This window comes from Ischnura elegans, chromosome 2 (genome assembly GCF_921293095.1).
Source record: "Ischnura elegans chromosome 2, ioIscEleg1.1, whole genome shotgun sequence".
NCBI classification, from domain to species: Eukaryota; Metazoa; Arthropoda; class Insecta; order Odonata; family Coenagrionidae; genus Ischnura; species Ischnura elegans.
The window spans coordinates 93479804-93501261 of record NC_060247.1 but is presented as its reverse complement, the minus strand read 5'-3'; the positions used below and the strand labels follow the sequence as shown (position 1 = coordinate 93501261).

The window sequence follows — 21458 nt, the reverse complement described above, 5'->3', positions numbered from 1 at the left end:
TATAAAAGGAACTCTCCCGTAGAAAGGGTGAGAGGACGAAAAATATTGGGAAAACCGTAACACGAGCGGAGAGGGTGGTGGGGATGGACTGTGTGACATGAACATGACAATTTGACTGTGTACACATGAGGAGAATCACGGTCCCTAGGGTCGATATGTCCCACCCTGTCCTTTCGACCATCAAATCAGCTTAGAGCCCGACCACTGAGCTCCCTAGGTGCAAACCAGTTGGTAGTGCCCTTGGCATATAATTGACAACCCAAAGGTCGTGGATAGGAATCTTGCATGGGTGAATTTTCACCACCCATGGATCACGTGCGCCAGGTCAAAACGTTTATAGCAAGAGAGAATAAATAAAATGATAAAATGAATTTAATTTAAAAAGAGAATGAAATATTGAGTGGCTGAATACGCTTGTTCAATAATGACGTAATGGAAGATAAATGTTTTATTTTGAAACGAACGCAAGTAATATTTCACACTAAGTTAATAATTAATTTTTTTCATCATGACTTCAAATGAAACATCCGCAAATTTTTAAGCCAGAATCGATTTCATTTGTGCGCTCTAGTATGTTTCACAGATAAATTTAATTTTTTCCTAAGATTATTTGCGGGTGAACCTACATAATAATTCCCGATTATTTCATCGGGAATAATTTAAGTGTTTTCAAATTAGCCAATGTCATCAACATGCTTTATAAAACGTCCAATAGTGTAGTGCTTATAAAGGGATGGCACAATGACAATGGCTAATATAAAAACACTTGAATCAGTCCTGTTGAAATAATAGAGATGCATTTATTTGTTCCAAATAAGAACAACATAGTTCCGAGGCAAAAGATCAGACACCTCAAACGCAATTATGAAAGCGTTCCAATGAAATTTGTTGACGGCTATTCGGAAAGCCGTAGCGCCAGTTGGAAGCAATACGCATGCTTTTGGACAGCTCTTTGAAACCGTTGAGTTTTTCAAATAACTATTAACCTAAAATCACTGCTCTTTGCAAAGCATAGACATTGATATCATAGAGTATTTCATCTTTCTCCACCCAACAATCCCCATTTTACGTAATGTTTAGACAAAAAAATTAATTTATTCCCTTATTACTTCAATTTGGTGAGCGACAAAAAATTTGAAATGTATTATTAAATATCCATACTTGAGTTATATTTTTGTTTCGATCACGTATCGAGCTTTAAAGTACGAATTCTAAATTAGTCGCTAAGCTGAAGAGCATGACAAAATAATATTTTTCCATTTTCAATACTTAAATTATAGAATTATGTGACAAATATTTTTGCTCGCCGGAAACGCAAAACTGGATTGGCTTAATTCGGGATAGCTACTTTTTTATGGAGCCTAGCTCTCGATTGACTTTTACATTACAAACTTAAAGTTTCAAATTTTTTTATGCCTATGGCTATTCCTCTGGATTTATGACGAAAAAAAATCGACAGTTGTTTTATTAAACATAAATATCTACCAAATTCCACGTGATTCATTATTGTTTTTTCTCGTTTCAGAAATACGTCAGTGAGGGAAGTACGGTCCGGGACTGCGCTCATGAATGCGTCGAGAAAGGCAAGTAATGAAAATATCAAAGGTGTACTCTTCACATAATTCAAATACATTACAGTCAAATCCCCTTAATGGACACATCCAAATATCGGACACCTGCCATTAGGGGACAGTACTTAAGGTACTGGCAGCAGAACATGAAGCTTATGAAACTAACGACCCCAAATAGCTGAAACTCTAAACGATAGTTACCAAAATATTTTCAATTTTTCCCAAATTACCTCTAATAATGGAGACACATTAAGCACTACCCGGTGGAAATTCCTCTTCCTAAAAAAAACTATATTTCTAGCAATGAACTTTCCTATAAATAAGCGACGAACAATTTGAGGAAAACGCATTGTTGGTCTCTTGATTGGTGGCCCATCAATGTATTTTTATTAGCATCCATTTCTATTATGGGTGTTATTGAATTATGTTGCTGAATATGAGGTTCTACTCTCTACAGAATAAAATTGTATTTTTCAATATTAAACAAGTTAAAAATTTGAAACATATTCCAAATTCTTAGAATTTAATCAAATAACGCAGTCATATACATCAAAATTACGTCGTAACTGCGTGGAAAGTAGCTCCCTCGGTGTAGCGGACACTCTCGTTATCGCACAATTTTTCCGGTCCCACTAAAATTCGCTACATGGAGCCCACTGCCTATCCTCCCAAAATGAAACTCCCCTCATCAATTCCCTGCAAAGCAAGTTTCCTATAATTATATCTATAAATTCTATTCCCTCCCTCCACTTTCCTTCTTAAACGCTTGTTAGTATTATTAAGGACCCAAACATCTTTGAAGCACCTCGCAGGTGATTCTGTTGTAATGGATGAAAGGAGGCTTTATCATTATGTTGGCGAGGAAAACGTTGGGGGGTATTTTCTTCAAATACATACGAAATCCGGTCCCAAGAGCCAAAAAAAGACAAGAAATGAATGATGCACCAATCCTGAGAAAAAGAGCAAATCACCCTCAAACTTTCACATGCACGAATCGGGAAATTGGTTAATCCGTGTGGTCCCGTGGTTCCCGCTCAACAATCACGGATTTCGATTGATTTCTTAGCAAACAACCAAACTTTTCTCACTTGATAATTAGTAAAATATCATGCAACTATCTTTAAAATCGATACAAGTTACCTCGAAACAATTTTTTATAAAAGTTTTTGTTGTATCTTATTTCATTTAACGTTTAATAAAAAGGGTGCTACTAGTTGTGATGAGTTTTTATAAATCATTAATATTGATGGTGGTTGCCATGGGGCAGTTATATTTGTATGGAGTGATTACGGTTGTGATTCTCTGCATGCGTTGACTGAGATGAACTGAAAAAGAATTGATGGGTTCAGAAGCCAAGGCGTACAATGGATTTTTTCTAAACTGATTTAGGTACAGAAATCAGGTAAAGAAAGCAAACGAGTTCAACTAGATATTAAGTAGTGGATTTGATTTTCACTCAGCGTCAGCACAAAATAGAGACTCACTCGTATTCCTTGGAAACCATTTTTTTCTTCAATCAATTTCTGTCACCAACTCTGTTCAGAAAAAAATCACTTGTACCCCTTGGCTTCTCACCCCCTTAGTTGTAATAAGAATAAAGACTTCATTTTCAAAAAAAATTTGAAAAACTAAACAGCATCAGGAGATTTTGTTGTTTTTGGACGCACCATTAAACTCTAACATGTTCTTCTCCCTCTTTCACTTCCTCCTCGCGCGCAGAATCCTGGGGGATCAAGATCTACTGCTGCCGCGAGGAGGGTTGCAACGGTGCCAGTGGCCAGCACTTGGGCGCCACATCCGCCTCCCGCCTTTTCCTCCTCTGGCTGCCCTCGGCCGCCATCCTCGCCCAGATGCTCCGGCAGCACTTGTAGTTCCTCCCGGCGCCCCGCGCGCGCCACTGCAGCCACCGCGACGCACGCGAACCATCTGGGAGACATCTGGGGAGGGGACACGGTACTAAACAACTACGGCCTCTACTTCACCCGGCCGTCAGGAAGAATTCATAAAAAAATACTAATTATCAACAATAAGAAGAAAGGAATTTTTTGGAAAAAATACCTAAACTGATTCTAAAAATATTAATAAGATTGTAACTACATGAATTCTATATCTACAATTACCAAAAAATCCATGAAAAAAATTCTAAAAAAAACAACTGCGCGTGGGATAGCGAATACATTTCCGAAATGGGAGCGGGTGTACAACATTCCGAAATGCTCTAGAGATTGAGGTAAAGCGATTGAAAATATTTAAGTCGGAGTGAATGAAGAATATACTGGTTGAGAGGACAATAGCGGTGTTCAGTAGGAACGATTGAGTGCGCGCGCAGACACAATTTAAGGGAAAAGGATCCAATTCAAATAAATCCACGTAAGGAAGTAGCGGGTTCATTCCTGGAGTTGGGAGGATTGAGCATTACTTAGAAAAACGCATAGTTGTCTACGGCATGCCTATGCTGATTCCAGAGAGTAGACCAAAACTAATGTTCCAAGCATAGCAAAGAAAATAATAGTAGAAATGCATTAATGGAAGACGGTATGAAAACCAGTTCAGAGAGGGGAAGTTAGGGAGAGCTTTTCCCCGACTTTGCCAAAGGCCGAGGGCCGAAAATAAATACATATATAAATATACGGGGTGGGATGTTTTGTGCAATGAGGGTTTCGGGGAGAGAAAAGTGTTGTATCAATGAATCATAAAAAAAAGCTGGACACATTGGGCTAATAAATCTAACATCGGCTGGCTAACAGAAAGGGTACTTTCTTGAAAAAAAATGTGCTTTTTTCTTGTCATTGGTCACCACTGTCCACCATGCGCACAATTCAGAAGGAATGGATCGCTGTAAGTCACGTGGTACTTATATTCTAAATCACAGCTTCAGGATTTGACCTGGAGTTTTATCACTAAGTGTAGCGCTCCCTTACTACTCCTAATAAAATAATTTCTAAGAAAATACTTTTTGAGGAGTACATGAATATAATTAAATTGTAGGATTTTTGAATAAAGTAATTTTACCTCCATACTGTTCGAGGAAAATGTGAGTCTTTTAGATGTCAATAAGTAAATCGCAATGAGATTTTTTTCCTCTACGAGGGAGCAAATTCATAAAAAAATGCATGCCTTCTCACGTTTTCATTAATTATTCGGCTTTAAATGGCTGTAGTTTATTAATTCGTTTTGCTAAAAGAAATACAGTAGATACATTCGAGAGCTACAACTTAAATGTGGACATTCGATGCATATTTTATTTCTGTAATTGTATATCCCTTACACTAACGACAAAAAGCGTAACACTATTTTTCAAATACTAAAAACTATATATGCATAAAGACATGCCTCTAAAGCAATTAGTCAAAAAAACTAATCTAACCACTAGCTCGTCTGTTGGGGAGCAGGTGTAATAATGGGAACTAAATGCACTGCGTAATGGACTACGCATGTAAGCTTGTAAAGCAACGCTCCTTGCATTATATAATACTTTATGATAACTACGATTCATATGTAGCTATTTAAATGTGATGAAATAAACTATTTAATTCGCTAAAACAGATATTGTAAAGTTCATTGAAGTTCATTGGCCTAAAACGGCAGAAGGGTCAGCGACGCAGAATGAATCCCTGGACCCCCCCCCCCCTCCAACCCTGCACTTTCCGTCCCATTGGTCCCCAGAGGGCGCAGAGAGAGAAGACCGCAAGATGGCAGGTCGATCGACTCCCACACTTCGTGCGCTCCACTTTAGAATCTGTACGCTTTGTTGTACCATTCCAAAACACGAAGCATGCGAATTCTAAAGTGGGTCGACACGACGGCGAACACTCCTCGGGGTCCATAAAAGGAACGCGCGCCTTCAAACGCCGAGAACTTGCCGAGGGGACGGGGGTCTTCCCTCCTCGTTGTGACCATCGCCATCCCACTGGCTGCCGCAACGACGCAGCTGACGTAACGGACCGAACTCAACTGCCCCCGCAGGATGCGTTGCGCTCCCGCCGCAAGCCATATGCGCACACTCCCCCCGTCAAGACGAAAGTTAAATTAAGGAAAGTTCTAACTTTACCTTCCACGCTTTTCAAATAAGTTAGGTAACAGAACGAAACAATCATAAAATAAATGTAATGAAATAATAAATATCGACATGTGCTCCTATTATTGAATTCTAACGGCTTTCATTAAAGCTTGGTATTTCCAATATGTACGCTGTATATTTCGAAAAATTCGATCATCAAAAGAAAAAATGCGAAATACAACCTAAAGCATAAAAGCCGTTTTCACAAATAATGGTATTATATACTCATCATAATAGTAATGATAACAATGAAGTAAAAACACCTCAACATACTACTGTCTGAGTCATTCGGAAATTTATTTGTATTTACTCATAAATACGTAAACTAGGTAAAAATGACAGAACAGTCGAGTGGTAACTTCTGAGAATCTGTTCATTAAAAATATTAGTTCAGAATTATAATCCACCAACTATGTACTACAACTAAGCATAACTTTGATTCTCATATTGAAGTTATGTCACACGTAACTCAATACACGTGAAAGTTTGGAAGGAAATTTTGTTTAGACTCTCGGTAGTAGTGGCAAAACCTTCGTAAGTCAGATTAGCATCGACCACACGGAAAAAGATTTCGATCAGAAAGATAGCCATTCTTCTCACGGTTCCATCAACGCCCTGAAAACTTGTGAGGTGAGTTGTTCCACGCATTCATTTAAATTAGCTGAAATAATTCTAGGTAGTCAGATGACCTCGATAATCACCGAGCACGTTCCCATGCAAAAGAGAAAGACAGAGGAAGATGTAGAAATGACAAAGAAAATACGCAATTTTAATTTTTCCTGATGAATAATATTCAGGACATCTTCTAGGGCTTTACACCAGGCTTATTCAGTTGTATTGGGCGACGTTACGGAAAACGACTCGTCTTTCATTCTCAGGGCATTGTAACTGACTGAATTAGATGATCTCTCCATCTTTCGGGTTCTCTCCGCGTTGTTTGTCACAGGGTAACAGCAGTTTCGCCGGGATTCCACCAGGCTTCTTCAAGTCGACGTGACGATCGGTATTTCGACCTGAAGGTGCCTGGTGGATTCCCGACGAAACTTTTATCACCCTACGACAAAGAACGCCGTGAGAGCCCGTAAGATGAAGAGATCACATCATCATAAACGCCACGGAAGACTACGAAACAACATTATTATGGGTTACATCAAGCATTGTGACATTTAAACATAACATTAATCAATGTGAATATGGACTTTCGGCCAGTAACTCGCCTTTAAAATGGGAGAGAAGTCGTTTTCCGAAACATCGGCCAATACGACTGAATTAACCTGGTAAAGAGGCTGGTGGAGAAGATTTCCTGACAAAGAAAATCTCTGGATGCTGAAGTTTTTTGTCATTGCACTACATAAAGCACGCAATTGAAAAATTCCTCATTCTTTCTCACTTTTGATGACTTGTTCTCACATTCCGATTCATCAATAGTTCAACCATTACCCTGACAGCATGATAGCTATGCCTCCACCGAATTCTATCACCACCATGCTTGCTCCATTTTACCATACGTTAGAAAAAATAGTGCCTATGAATATTATCATTCTAACCTATGAAAGCTTCTTCACTAAACTAAACAGTGATTCGAACTTATTTTCCCCCAACACTACATTCTTTTCATAAGAGCGTGTAAATAATCGCTCCCTGCATAGCCATTAATCTCCTGCACCTGACATACCCGTTACTTTAACCATCTCCCTTCAAAAAAAATGCTAGTGTTCCCACGCGCTTGAGCCTATAACCTGGACTGCCATAGATACGCAAAATGTGTAGAATAGTTTGACCGTTATCATCAAGCAATAACTTTTTCCCATTCTTTGTTAAATACCTCTACCACACTCAAGGCAACAAGCACACTCTGAAGGCACATGATGAGCGTGTTTAAATAAAAAATACGAGATGAAATTATTAATTATTTGGGGAAAAATTGGTTAAGCAAGTGCTGCGCAACACTGCGAGCACATCCACTGGTTATTACAGAGAAATAAATAACTGGATGAAAATATGAAAATACAAGACGTTTAAATTTACATAAACATGATTTGCCAGTAACTCAGCATCAGCTCAGCAGAAAATTTTAGTAGCCTTAAGGTAAAAGGGACTACACAATGGCCACTCTTAGCATTCAACTCGTGGACGAACTCATTTAAAATTCACACAGCTTATCACAATATTTCATTTCCCACCATAGCAAAAGGCTACGGAGGACTGCAGGAAAATATTATAATGTTAAGCGCTAATTACAGAGCTAATGTTATACATGATGGTGACCTTAAAGCTGTATTTCTAGCTCCCCAAAAAACACAGCTGCTCATTTACCTCGTGACAAAATTTGCTCTTCTTCGCATTTCGTTTTGTTATTTTTTAAACGCCGTACAGTTGAGGTAATTTTTATGTAATATTTAAAGGTAATCATGCGGTTTCTTGTGTGATAAAAGGAAAATGTGATGTAAATCGATAAAATCTATGTGCAAATAAATGCATATGAACCCAATATCAGGCATGTCACAACCAAAATTAAGCTCAGATGTAATTTCCGAGCATTCGATCTTAAGCGGCTGGAACGTAATTACCCCTACCCCTTGAACACGGACTACACTACGCATGATCTCCACAGCCAAATATATTTTGTATTCTGAGATTATTAGCAATCAAATTTGCAAAGAGCGCATTAATTGCTAATTTGTTCACGTATTCAGTCGCATACGAATTTTTTGTAAACTTCAAAGCTTCATTTTCCAAATATTACAAGCTTAATAAAGGTATCTATTTAAGAGTGATAGACGCCAGTCCGTGACTCAGCACTCCCCTGGAAAAAACTCGACTGCAAAAATAGCTATTAGAACCACATTCGCTGGGAAGTAAAATCTAATGATCACGCATTACGATAATGCTACATTTCAACAATTTTTGGAAACCCGTTTCACCGTATGTGGAACAGAATTCTGATGAGTACCTTAGTGATGGCAGTAAGTTTCATTATTGTGATTCTGCAACGGTTATATGGATGTTGTTGTGCCATCTTTTCCATACCATAGATGTTCATCCCCTGAAGTCTGCCGTCTCTTATGAGCAGAACGACTTAAAAATAACAAAATTGACGGGCATTCATCCATTAAAGCTATGATTTCTCTCAGAGGTTGCAAAACCATATATGATGGTCAGTCTATGGCACATGGAATCGCACTTGAGCGAAGAAGCACTTCTGAAAACTACTACGTAACATTCTAAGCCTCACCAAAATAACTAATTTCTCATCATTTTTATATCACCAATTACTCATGAAAATGCCCTCGAACATTATCATTTCACGGAAACCTACTATGAAAGTAATAAAATTTTATTAAAAACGAAAGTTATTTTATTATTTTTGCCATCTTTCCCACATCCCCAGGAGATATTCAACTTCCCTTGAGCACAATTGCGAGTTAACACGGTAAGTAACCAGCTATTATCTCCCCGACCTGCATATAGCTTTTAACAAGAAAACTCCATGATTTCACCTATCTTTACTTATATGTACAAAACTGTTACCAACTACAAAACTTAGAGAAAAACGGGGCCGCACCTTTTTAATTTCAATACGAAAGACAACCTACCGTGTAGATTTTGGGCCTGTATGCAATCTTATTAGGAAAACTTTTCGCATAAGTTTCGATGCTGGATTTTATAAAGCTAAGAAAATAACTGCATAGTTGGAGGTTGCCCGGCCATAAAGCCACTTCACTAGAAATAAGCATGGAAGTATGGGTATTATTTCATGGAAGATGATTAATTAATTATTAAAGGAGAAGGACATCATTTCGTAGGAAGTAGTTCATGATGAGTACCCATTAAGATAACATACCTTAAGGCAGCGGAGTCTTAAAATGAAAGGTTCTTAGAAGTTAATATCCATCACGTATACAAAAGAATTTCAAAAGTAGGCAAAGAGAAAAGTGATGAATTTTTATACCATTGTAGTAGAAATTAAGTTTTTACTGCAAAATTAAAGAGTAAGTTTTAAGAAATGTAAACATTGTAGAAACACTTAATGAATTACGCTCAACTGATGACAATTCAACCGTTGAAAGGACAGAGTTGAAATAGCAAATTAAATACATAACCAACAAAATGATTAGCATTAAACAAACCATAGCATACTGGTAGGTTGATTCACGAGCAGTTTGAACACTAGAAAAACTGCATATACAATGAAAAACATGCTGCAACATAAGGAATACAAGACACCATGAAATGTTGAAAACATGAGAAAAGGTTAATTAATCAAAGGAATGGAATAATAAAGGATACAAAGAGTTATTCACATTTTTACCACCACATAAATTTCATACCCATGCAACTTAGCAATAATCTAGATCACTGAGACTCATATCCTTCCCCGAGCACATTCCAACATCCAGAGGGTCACTGAAAGCAATAAAAAAGCATGCAGTTTACACTAATAGCTACCAACAACCAATCCAAATATAAAGAGAAATCCAAAAAAGAGAAAAAAACTGAATTGATACCATTCATTATATGATATTATTCCGACACAAATTGGAGCACTAAGCCCCAACTATTGGCATACACAGTATATAAGATATTTTGAAAATGTAGGTATAAAAAGGCCCATGTACAACAATGGAAGTCAGAACAACTGAGGCAACTGGAAGTAATGAGATGGATAGACAGCATGTAAACATTTGTTGGCAGATTAAAACCATTTCAAGTGGAAATGTCGACTCTATTCAAAGCGAAAACCTCGTGACAGAGAATAAGTGAGCCCTATCTATATTGGGAAAACATAAGCATCTCAGCGCACAGCAATGGCATGGAAAGTCAAAAGAAGAAACAAAAAAATAATAAGAAATAAGGAAACATACATGCAACTTTTAGCCAGTAATATGTTCACATTCATGAAAAAAATCTTACTTCAACATCTCATACTTGACGAACTGCGTCAGCATTTGATTAAAAATACAAGAATTGTTCATCAAATAGTTGCAATTCATAATTATATGTCTCTAACATAGATCAAACACTGAGATGAAAATGGGAGACTGTCACGAATTTTATTGAAATCAACGGGAGGAATGCCTTCACATCACTGCCGGTAGTACACTGGGCTACATCGCATAATTGCAGTAAGCGGTGGAAATTATACGATAGAGAGCAGGAGCAGAGTTATTGCGATAAAGGAATCTAAACAGGAAGGCATAGTTATAAACAAACAAAACTTCTAAAGACACAAGAACGGGGCAATACAGCAGATACTTACATACATCATCTACATCATCTAGTGGTGTTCTGCCCGTCGGCAGGTCCCCCGCACCAATGCTGTATCCATTTCCTCCTGTCTCCGGTCATCTCATTGAAGTTTCCATCTTCCAATTTTAACGCTGTCGATAACTTCAGCCCTCTCCTTCCCCTTCTTCTGATCCCTTCCACCGTTCCCTCCAAAGCTACTTCCAAAATTTCATTCCCTACAATCAAATGTCCCAGCCAGTTACCCTTCCTTTGATTTATTTTGTCCATCAACGTTCTTTTCTCATCTATCCTATTTAACACATGCTCATTCCTAACTCGATCCGTCCACCGTATTCCCTCCATCTTCCTCCAAACCCACATCTCAAACTCCACAATCCTGTCCCTGTCTCTCTTCCCCATTGTCCAAGTCTCACATCCATACGTAAACACACTCCACACACAGCATTTCACCAATCTCTTCCTCAATTTTAATTCCATTGCCTTGTTACTCAACGCTGTTTCTTCTTCTTGAAAACAACTTTCGCCATTACTAATCCTTCTTTTTATTTCTCCTATACTTTTCCAGTCTTCAGTTATCAAAGTCCCCAAGTAGCTGTAGGTTCTCACTTTCTGTATTTCACCTTCTTTTGTCTTCACCCTCATACCATCTACATTTCTCACTTTTATCACTTTAGTCTTTTTAACGTTTATTTTCATTCTATATTTTTCCATTCCTTCCTCCAACCCTGTTACCAATATCTACAATGACTCTGTGTCCTTGAGTAAAACCACCATATCATCAGCAAATCTAATGCACCTTATTTTTAATCCACCAATACTTATTCCCTCTTCTCTTTCATCCAATGTTACACTTATCATGTCTTCAACACCTATGCCTGGAGTGAAATGAGTGTTGCTGTATTGACCACTGTGGCCTCCACCTTCACTCGTATGAAGAAGAGCTGCTGCCCTCTCCCCGGGTGATGGGAGGCATAAGTGTTGGCGGCCTCCCATCACCAAGTCATGGCACTTCAGAGGCTTAACGTATCATTTGGATGGCCTATCTTACCCAGGGATAGATCCATCCCACCGAGGATTGCCAATGATTTTTGTACACAACTGCTTATTCGACAAGTAAACTTGCTCACATCGCAGCTAACCTCAATATCTAAAGGTTGTCCCACCACCCGCAACCCAGTGGACACACTTGGTGGCTAAAAACTCAGCTACAAGGACATTACTTTCACCCACCATACAAAATAGCAAAGCAGTGACAAAGTGATTACGTATAAAAGGCATAACATATGTACACAACATCAAGGCAGCAAAGAAAGCATGCACATGAAAAAGTAAAAAAATAAAACAAAAGTAATTGCAATGGCGGCAGCAAGCTTTGCTGACATTTAACTCACTACACAAAATAATAGTATGGCAGTGAGAAAGTGATGTATATATAAAAGGCATAATATATGTACACAACAGCAAGGCAGAAAAGAAAACATGCAAATGAAAAAGGAAAAAATATGAACAAAAATAATGGCAATTGGAAATAATGGCAGTCACTTTCATGCAACTCACACGTGTCCCATTTCTTTTAGTTTCCGGGACTGTGGAGCTCCACCCGTATCAACCACCATAATGTTGTCAGAATTTAATTCCTTCAACGCCATGGTGACACGAGTTCTCATATATTGCCTAGGCTACTTTTGCTCGCTGTCTTCACAGGGAAAAGTATGTGCACAGTTTTTCACTACCAATTTCGCTGTTTCTTCTAGCCTTGCACAGATGTTAGATCAGTCTATGTGTTAATTGAATACGAGACGGAAAATTTTCTCCCACTCCTCCATCACCTCAAACACTTCACTCCGTGGGCAGAGTAAACCACTGTTGTCATGCTGCATTAAAGATAAAAATAACTCATAATCCTGGCCCATTTGCCCATCACTGTTAACCATTGCAGCATGACATTCAGCACATTTATTATTTGAAATAAAAGTCTGGATTATTTTACCACAGTCGTGGTACAATGTACATCTTCCCTGCAATGGAATGACCTGGCAGTTCACTGTATTTCTATTGATCGGGAAGGCATCCATCTCACTTACCTTAGAGGATTCCACTTTTTTGCGTATTTTGACAAACTCCTTCATACGAATCAGAGCTTCACGCCCTTTTCACAATTACTCTTATCAGATAATTTGGTAAGGGAAAGAGGCATTATATGCCGCAGTTCTCTTTAAAATTGCAATACAGTTGGGTGTTCATTGCATCCATGCTGCTGCCTCACTACTGGAAACATATTTCCAAGGCATCTTGGTTTAGTGTCCGGGTGCACAAGGTATGAAATCCATACCTCTCCAAGACACCAAGGGTATGCAGCAGTGCATGGATGTTAATTATCCACCCACGAACACAGGGTGGTTTCCTCATGATTTCTTCCTCATTGCTGTCCATGAAATGGCAAGTCTCCAGCTTCCCAATGGCATCCCTCAAGAATGCAATATTCTTACCACTAGGAGATATGGCAAAGTGGAACTTGTGATGGATGGAAACCTCTCATCTGTTGCTGAAACTGTCCAAAAGGGTGTCCATGAATTTAAAAAACGAGGCATTGTGCAGAGAGGCAATAGGCAGGTTACCCGTTGCTACAAATGCCTGCATGGCAACACTGACAGACGCACTGAAAGTCTCAACCGCATAGTGCACCCTCACCTTCTGAAAATAATTCATCTTCACATGGGTTGATGAAATTTTAGGTATCAACTTGTGCTTCAGAGGATTTCTGAGGCTCAAAAAGATCCTAAAATACTCCCATTTCACCAAGTTTCCGTCAAACCGAAGATCATGATTCATGAGGTTATTTCTCATGCTCCTCAAGAAATGGGGTAGGTCATAAAAAATGTAACACAATTACTGTCCACAAAGAAGTATGGAGCTTCAGCAGAAACTCCCAACTCCCGACAGAGCCTCTGGTTGTGTGGACCCTGGACACACACCAAATTCAGAACATGGAAGCCAGTGGCATGCCATCCGGATGCCATCTTCAACGATGCCTCTCAGTACTGAAGAGCAATTGTGTGTCACCCAGTATCCACTACACTGCTTCCATGGATGAAAAACACCTCTCACCATAAGGGCATGACAATGTGTTCCGACAATAGGTTCTGGGTGGTATTTAGAGTGACAAAACCCAATCACTCTATCCACCCCTTCATCGCACTCAACTCTACTTCTTATTGAAATGCTTTGTCTTTGTCACATAAGCTGCCTGCCTTGCTTGCCATCACATCGAGGACACTGATTGAGGCCATGCTGAACCTCTACTTCACGTTGCCAACGCTGTAATGTCCTGATGGAAGGCAGTAGAGGCACCTTTTGAAAGAAGCTGTATGCTTTGGCCTATGATAGTATAAGGACAGAGCAAAGTCCTTAAACTTAGCGGGCTCTGTACACATTAACTCTTCTGCTAGACAGCATTTTGATATGTGAGAAGAGAAAGTGAAGTATGAGCTAAAGAGAACTTATGAACACTGTTACATATGCCTTCATAAAATTGTAGCATGAAACATGTACCTAAAGAGGCATGTGGAAAGTATTTTTCATGATTAAATGACCACTTAGTAAGAAAAAAGGGGGCACACGACAATAGTGTACTTGTTCAATAAGACCAAGGACCACAAGACTCAACGAGACGGGGCTACACGACATTTCCTGACACGAGCATGTAAGGATTGAAATACTTATAGCGTTACTTATTTCACTCCAACGGAGATGCAATTTTTTAACCACTAAATAATGGATTCACAATCACAAGAATGATGGATATAACAATGTGGCTATCAATGCACGGTGAGCAATATATAATGTCGAAGAAGCAAGTCAAAACATAGAACGTAGGCTTTCGCAGCGAGAGGCATCGTTGTTAACGGCTTTCGCAGCGAGAGGCATCGTTGTTAACGGCTTTCGGGAGCAGCTGCGTGTTCCGCTTTGCCGTGCGAGCTTTCGCGTCCATTGCAGGCCGCATCATCAGGCGATGAATGAAAAATCGGAAAAAGGTTGTCGGCTCGTCAACCCTTCCAAACACTCCGGTGGAGTACATTATTACATAGAACCATTCAAGTAGATATCACTGCCTCAATCAGGAATGTTAGCGTGATTTTGGCTGATAACCTGATTGAGTACGCAGGACATATGTTGCACCATCAATGCGTCATTTCAGATGTCGTACGGAGTAATTCTACGGTTGCCCCTCAGAAGATGAAGTTCTGAATGGATTTTTATTCCTAAGCGGAGATTTCTATGCCGCATAAAATACCTTTAAGAAGTGAGATAGTGGCTTTTCACTATTGCTAAGTTGATGGAACTGATTTGTGAATGAAAAACTTTGCTGTTTCTACAATTTGGAACTTAACACTCCGATTTCCGTGCGACTTACAAGATAAAAAATTCCAATGAACTCGCTAAATGCTTAACAGAAGTAACCACACCCAAGAATTCTTTTTTAGTATCCTTCGATGTAGTGAATTTATTTACCAGTATTCCAGGAGAAGAAGCGGTTCTCGCAGCAAAGGAAGTGCTGCAAAAAGTGAAGACACCCACACATATTTGTGACAAACTCATATCATTATTAACAGTATGTACTAATCAAAATTATTTCTTGTTTAACGGGAATGCGTATGAGCAATTGGAAGGTTTAGCGATGGGCTCCCCTTATCACCCCTACTAGCCGAAATTTTTTTAAACAAACTAGAAGATAAACTTTTTCAAAGTGAAAACCCCCTCATGAAAAATGTACACTATTAGTTTCGTTATGTCGATGACATTCTATGTTTATGGACAGGAACGAAAAGACAACTGGGAAATTTCTTGAAGCTGATCAATTCTTTGCACCCCAACATCAAATTCACGATGGAATTACCAGAGGGACATTCATTAAATTTTCTGGACCTTAATATTTCAATCTAAAACGGGAAACACCAGTTCACTATTTATCGTAAACCCACGTGCACAGATCAAGTCATCCACTCATCCTCTAAACATTCCATTAATCAAAAATTAGCAGCCTTTCACTGCATGCTGCACAGAGCATTAGCCGTACCATTAGAGCCAACAGCTTTCATGTCAGAAATAATCACAATTAAAAAAATTGCAGTCGCCAACGGTTACGCTGAAAAATTAATCGACGATTTACTGGCAGGCAAAAGGAAAAAAAATAAGGATTTTTACTCCTCAACCACAAATGACAAAGGATCGTGGCGACGTCTGAAGTATGTAGGACAACCCTCTATTAAAATAGGAAATTTTCTCAAAGAAATGAACATTCATCCGGCTTATTACAATAACAGGAATCTAAAAAGCTTGCTTCCACCCATCAAAGACTCCATAAACCCAGCCCTCCATAGTGGGGTTTACCAACTAAAATGCAGTGATTGTGACGCCAAATACGTGGGACAAACGGGGAGGAACCTAACCATTAGAGGCGAAAAACACAGACGAGACTACATCAAGAAAACGGGGATGTCCCAGTTTGCCTCCCACCTCCTTGAAGAAGGACATCAGGCGGATTTCACCCCGGAGTTGCTGCACCGTGTGAAGAAAGGGTTACAAATGGACATCAGGGAACAACTGGAAATTTTAAGAATAGTCAAGAAGAAAGAGCCCATCACTATTGACCACCTTTTCCTATTCCACTCCCCCCTCCTGGACATCCCAATTTTGCACCAAAAAAATCCCCATGACGCTGCCTTCCCTAAGTACGCTTCCTTTCCCTTTCCTCTCCCCCCCCCCTTCCTAGGGCGCTCCATATTCCCTCACTTCCACTACTCCACCCCTTTCCCCTCCCCACCCCTTCCACTCTTCCCCCTTTTTGGTATATAACCCATAACGACGCTACTTGTACTGCTAGTCCTATGAATACGATACCGCGTATCGAAACTAGTCAGGAAATTAAGTTCCAAATTGTAGAAACAGCAAAGTTTTTCATTCACAAATCAGTAAGATGGATTTCTACAACGTGAAGGCCTCTACTATTCAGTGCATCAAGTTGATGGAATTTGAAAAAGATTCCCATAAGCCTGCTATTTTTTCCTTCGCTTATTGTTTCTTATTTTCTTATATTCTTCTCAAATTTCGTCCATGGACCCCTTTTCTTTTGGTTGGATGATACACGGTAGCGTTTGATGATCAGTCCCAGCACTATGACAGCAGATGAGGTCCATTTTTTCTAAAAAGCTTTCTACCGAAACGTCATCATCGCTACCAAATGAAGGAATAAAATATACTTGTCCACCAAGTCTTCACGTTCGCTTCTTCCTGCAAAGAATACTTTTTGGCCTCTAACATACTCTTCGGAATCCTCACTTGCACGAAGCGCCCAATTTCCTCACTTAATACGGGCAGAAATCGCATGAAAAGCCGGTTTCCCATGGCCGTGGCTACTTCTGAGGACGCATCAGCGAGTACTTCGCGTATTTGTCTCGCAATTATTCTCAGCCGTGTTTCGTAGTATGATACTGATTCTAGAAGCTTCTGAGTGCAATTTGAGAATAAGCGCTTGAGTAACAAAGGCATAATGCGGGAATAAAATCTTTGTTTGAAATACTTGAGAAAATCGGTCAAGGTTTTGACGAGGCGTGGGTTTGGAGAAACATTATCTCCGGCGGAACCTGTCAACGCGCGACACATAGCGTTTGATGATCAGTTCAAGCACTACGATGATAGATAAGGTCCAATTTTTCTAAAAAGCTTTCTGCCGAAACGTTGTCATCGCCACTAAAAGAAGGAATAAAATACACTGGCTCTCCATGCATGTGAGGGATAGCAGAATTAGACGTTGGAGACGACGAATGAGATAAATTTTCCTAATGATTGGAGTTTATATCATTAACGTTGGGAATAAAATCAATAAAAATCATTGCTATTCTCCTCCCGACACAATAAATACTTGTGTTGATTCAAAGGAATATTTTCCTGGAACAAGGCCATAATGAAGAAATACAAAAACTCAACACAAAAATAAAAGATACCAAATAAAAAAGTAAATCGGAATATATACTTCCAATTCTTGAATGTAAAGTGAGTTCCCGAAAAGTAAAACTACGTTTAAGTTTATAAATATTTTCACGTGATACCAAAATTTCGTCATAGGACGATTGACTAACCTTGCTTACTTTGACTCTTGAGGGATAAAGGTGCCGAAAAGGGAGCAATTTAAATACTCGTTGGGAGTTGCGAGAAAACTTTTAAGATTATTGCCACTAAAAGGTCACATGCGTGGAGAAGATATCGCAAATGATTTTCGCAATTGCAATTAAGTGAATGGATAAACATCATATTCCCCTCGATAAAATTGTGTCGATTTCAACAGATAGGGCCAAAAGTATGACCTGCGTGAGAAAAGGGTTTGTTGCTATTTTGAAAGAAAAAATAAATAACCAGATACTTGTTTACCATTGCATCATTCACCAAGAGGGGCTTCGTGCGCAACAATTTCCGGATGAAATTTGTAAAGTTATGGAATTAGTGATTACCATTACCAACTCCATTTTAGCTAAAGCTCTTAATCATCGCCAATTCAAACATTTTTTTTAGTTGGAATGGAGATTGAGTATGCTGATCTTCTGATTCATAACAATGTGCGTTGGTTGTCAAGAGAGTTTTACAACGTTCATGTTTGGTCAAAAAAAATGTTCATATTTGGCTCTTTGGCTAATAAGTTTTCCGAGCACTGAGTTAAGGGAACACAAACCTAAGAACTTATTTTTTTATTACCATAAAAGATAGAATATTGACGTAACTTATTTAAAAGGACCATTTGAAATTTTTGTCTTTTTTCGTACATAGAAAAACAAATCTTAACTCCTAAATGCTTTTATTTAATAAAATATTTTGTTACTTCTTAAACCTTTTGATTTTATTAAATTATTACAAAGAGTGGAGATAAATTGTCACGAAATTTTAACACAGGATAGCTGATGCCAGAAGGAACCAAAATTACCAATCATGTTTCGGTCGATAACGCATCACCTTTAAACTAGATGCAACTTGTGCTAAGCTCTCCGATTGGCCGCGAATTTGCCCTGTTTCCCCACTACCACTGAGATGGCGAGCTGCCTTGGATACATCACGATCTCCGGCAGGCAAAGCATTCGAGGTCATGAGTTGTCGAGGTCATATGACATCAGGGCAAACTCGTGGCCAATCGGAACGCATGACGCAAAGTTCCTATAGTCAAAAAATTGTGTTTTCGGCCTAAATATCATCAGTAATATTGGTTCCTACCGGCATCACCTGAGGCCCCCGGGCCCCAAGGTGCGTATAATAGGAGGTGGTCTAAGCTGAAAGTGGGGGAGGAAGTGCGTGACGTCACAAAGTTCCTCATTTCCTTTCCGTTCGTTAGAGTTCCTAGCAACTGGCAAAGTATCAGCGTGGCGTTTGAAGAAATTCACCCCAAAAGATTCTATAATGGCGTGTTCCGTTGCTGTGTGCACGAACAGCTTCTACAAAACTCGGGAACTTAGTGGGGAGAAGCACGTAGGATATTTTAATTTCCCGAAAGATCCTCGTCTAAGAAAACAGTGGGTAGAAGCCTGCAAGAGGAAGGATGTATGGAATCCTGAAAACGGCCGCGTGTGGTCCGTGCATTTCAAAGATGAGGATTTCGAGCGAAATCTCATGGCTGAGATGAATTTTTCGAGGCAGAAGAAGATTTTGAAACCTGGGAGCGTGCCTTCGCTACATTTGCTGCCTCCGAAAGCGTGTAGCACGAAATCCCCGAACACTCGCACGCACCTATTATACGCACCTTGCCCGGGCCCAGCAGGTTAAGTGTCGTCTTTCCTGCTGCCGCAATCGCGTGTGCGCGTTTGTGCGTTTTCCTGAACTAAGTGAGTAGTGCGATACTGAACTGAAATAAATATTCAGTTTTAGGTGGAGAGTAGTTTTAGGTTATATTTATCTGTGATAAACAAGTCTCGTGTGCCTTTTGTGTGCGGCAAGGGCTTGCCCCGCCGCCTCGAGACCGGGGGCCGGCAAACGTGTGGGGGAAATTAGTCGGGGACCGCTTCTCCCTGCCTTAAGTCCCCCATCGCCTGAGAGGGCTAAACGCAAGAGGACAGTGGGAAAGACGCTTAAGTGCGAGTATATTAGTGTAGCGAAACGAAAATGGAGAGTAAAGAAAACGAGCAGCCTTTCCGAAAATCCGAGAAGACTCCTAGAACACCAAAAAGAAGCCAGGAGACACCAATGATGAAAGTTAGAAGAGAAAAAGAAGAGTACAAGAAGAGGAAAGAAAGAGAAGAAGAAATAGAAGAAGTGACTCTATCACACCAACAGGAGAAGAAATCGAAAGAGAATACTCCCAGTCCCAGCAATGCAGGAAATGAAAAAGAAGAATTAGAAGAAAATAAAATTAAGAACATACTGAAAGAGTTAGAAAGAAACATCACTAGCCTATGGAAAAGCAACAAGATGTCTAAAGAGTGTCTTGACGACCACGTTAGAAAGTACAAAGAATTAGAGCATCTTACCCGACAAATGACCATTAAAATAGCCAAACTGGAAGGAAGAATAGAAGAACGCCAGGATATATTGAAGGATATCTCCAAAATACAACCCCTTGAAACAGTTACGACAAAACCAACCCTCATAGAAATAGTCAAGAGACCATAAGTCACCGGATTAACAAGGAAAATAAGACCTACCCCCAAAATGCTTATAATAAGAAGCTGTAATAAAGATAAAGACGCAAATGAACTTAATGCAAATATTATGAACAAAACTGTGACACCGAGTGAACTAGGTATTGAGGTTAAAAACTTATGAAATGTGAATAAGGACTACTACTGGAAGTGGGAAAAGAAAAAGACATTGAAAGAATATTGAATAACGAAGACTTAAAAACTAAAGGACTAACAATTGAAAAATTAGGGAAAAGGAAACCTCAAGTGATACTATATGATGTACCTGTAAATAACAGTGAAGAAGAAATACAAGGTGAAATATACAAACAAATTTTTAGAAATATCGTCAATGAAGAAGACTAAAAGAAAGAAACACGGAAAGTACATCAGATAAAAAGCAGGACCAGTAAAGAAAGGAACCATTGGATACTAGAATGTGACATGAGAGTATGAGATGTGCTCAGAAATAGAGGTAAAGTTTTCCTAGACTGGGATATTTGTTGCGAAATCAAAAACTACATAACGGTCACGAGATGCTTTAAATGCCAGCTCTATGGACATAGAGTAAAATACTGCAATAGGCAGGAGGTGTGTTCACACTGCACGGGACCACACAAATACGACAACTGCACCTTAAAAGATTAATCTGCAAGGTGCCTACAGTGTAATAATGAACATCACCGGACTGGAGATAAAAATTGACCAGCTTACATAAAAGCCAGAGAATTCGATATTAGTCGGCTTGGATATGGCGACTAACATTGAACGCAAAAAAGATAAAGATGAAACCCATAAGAAATTAAAAATTGGGCAAATCAACAAAGCAAGAAGCAAATCAGCTATGGTTGAATTAGAACAAATTGGCAAAAAGTATGGTCTAGACCTCATACTTATACAGGAACCATGTTGCCGAAACGG

General features: G+C 39.3%; 2 protein-coding genes across 2 annotated transcripts in view; both read left to right on the top strand.

The window, feature by feature from the left end:
* LOC124154188 (U-scoloptoxin(05)-Sm1a) overlaps window positions 1-5118 on the top strand; it is a 483520-nt gene extending 478402 nt beyond the window's left edge. The window contains exons 3-4 of the mRNA XM_046527756.1: window positions 1526-1583; window positions 3291-5118. Of these exons, the coding sequence (XP_046383712.1) occupies window positions 1526-1583; window positions 3291-3442 (210 nt within the window). The 3' untranslated portion in view covers window positions 3443-5118. The remainder of the gene's footprint in view (window positions 1-1525; window positions 1584-3290) is intronic.
* Window positions 5119-20022: 14904 nt separating this feature from the next.
* LOC124153211 (protein PXR1-like) lies at window positions 20023-20529 on the top strand. Its single transcript, XM_046526311.1, has one exon. It carries the CDS (start codon window positions 20023-20025, stop codon window positions 20527-20529), a length of 507 nt encoding a protein of 168 aa, XP_046382267.1.
* The last annotated feature ends 929 nt before the right edge of the window (window positions 20530-21458 follow it).

Coding starts and splice junctions, on each gene's coding strand:
- LOC124153211 (XM_046526311.1), top strand. CDS start 20,023: ATGGAGAGTAAAGAAAACGAGCAGCCTTTCCGAAAATCCGAGAAGACT.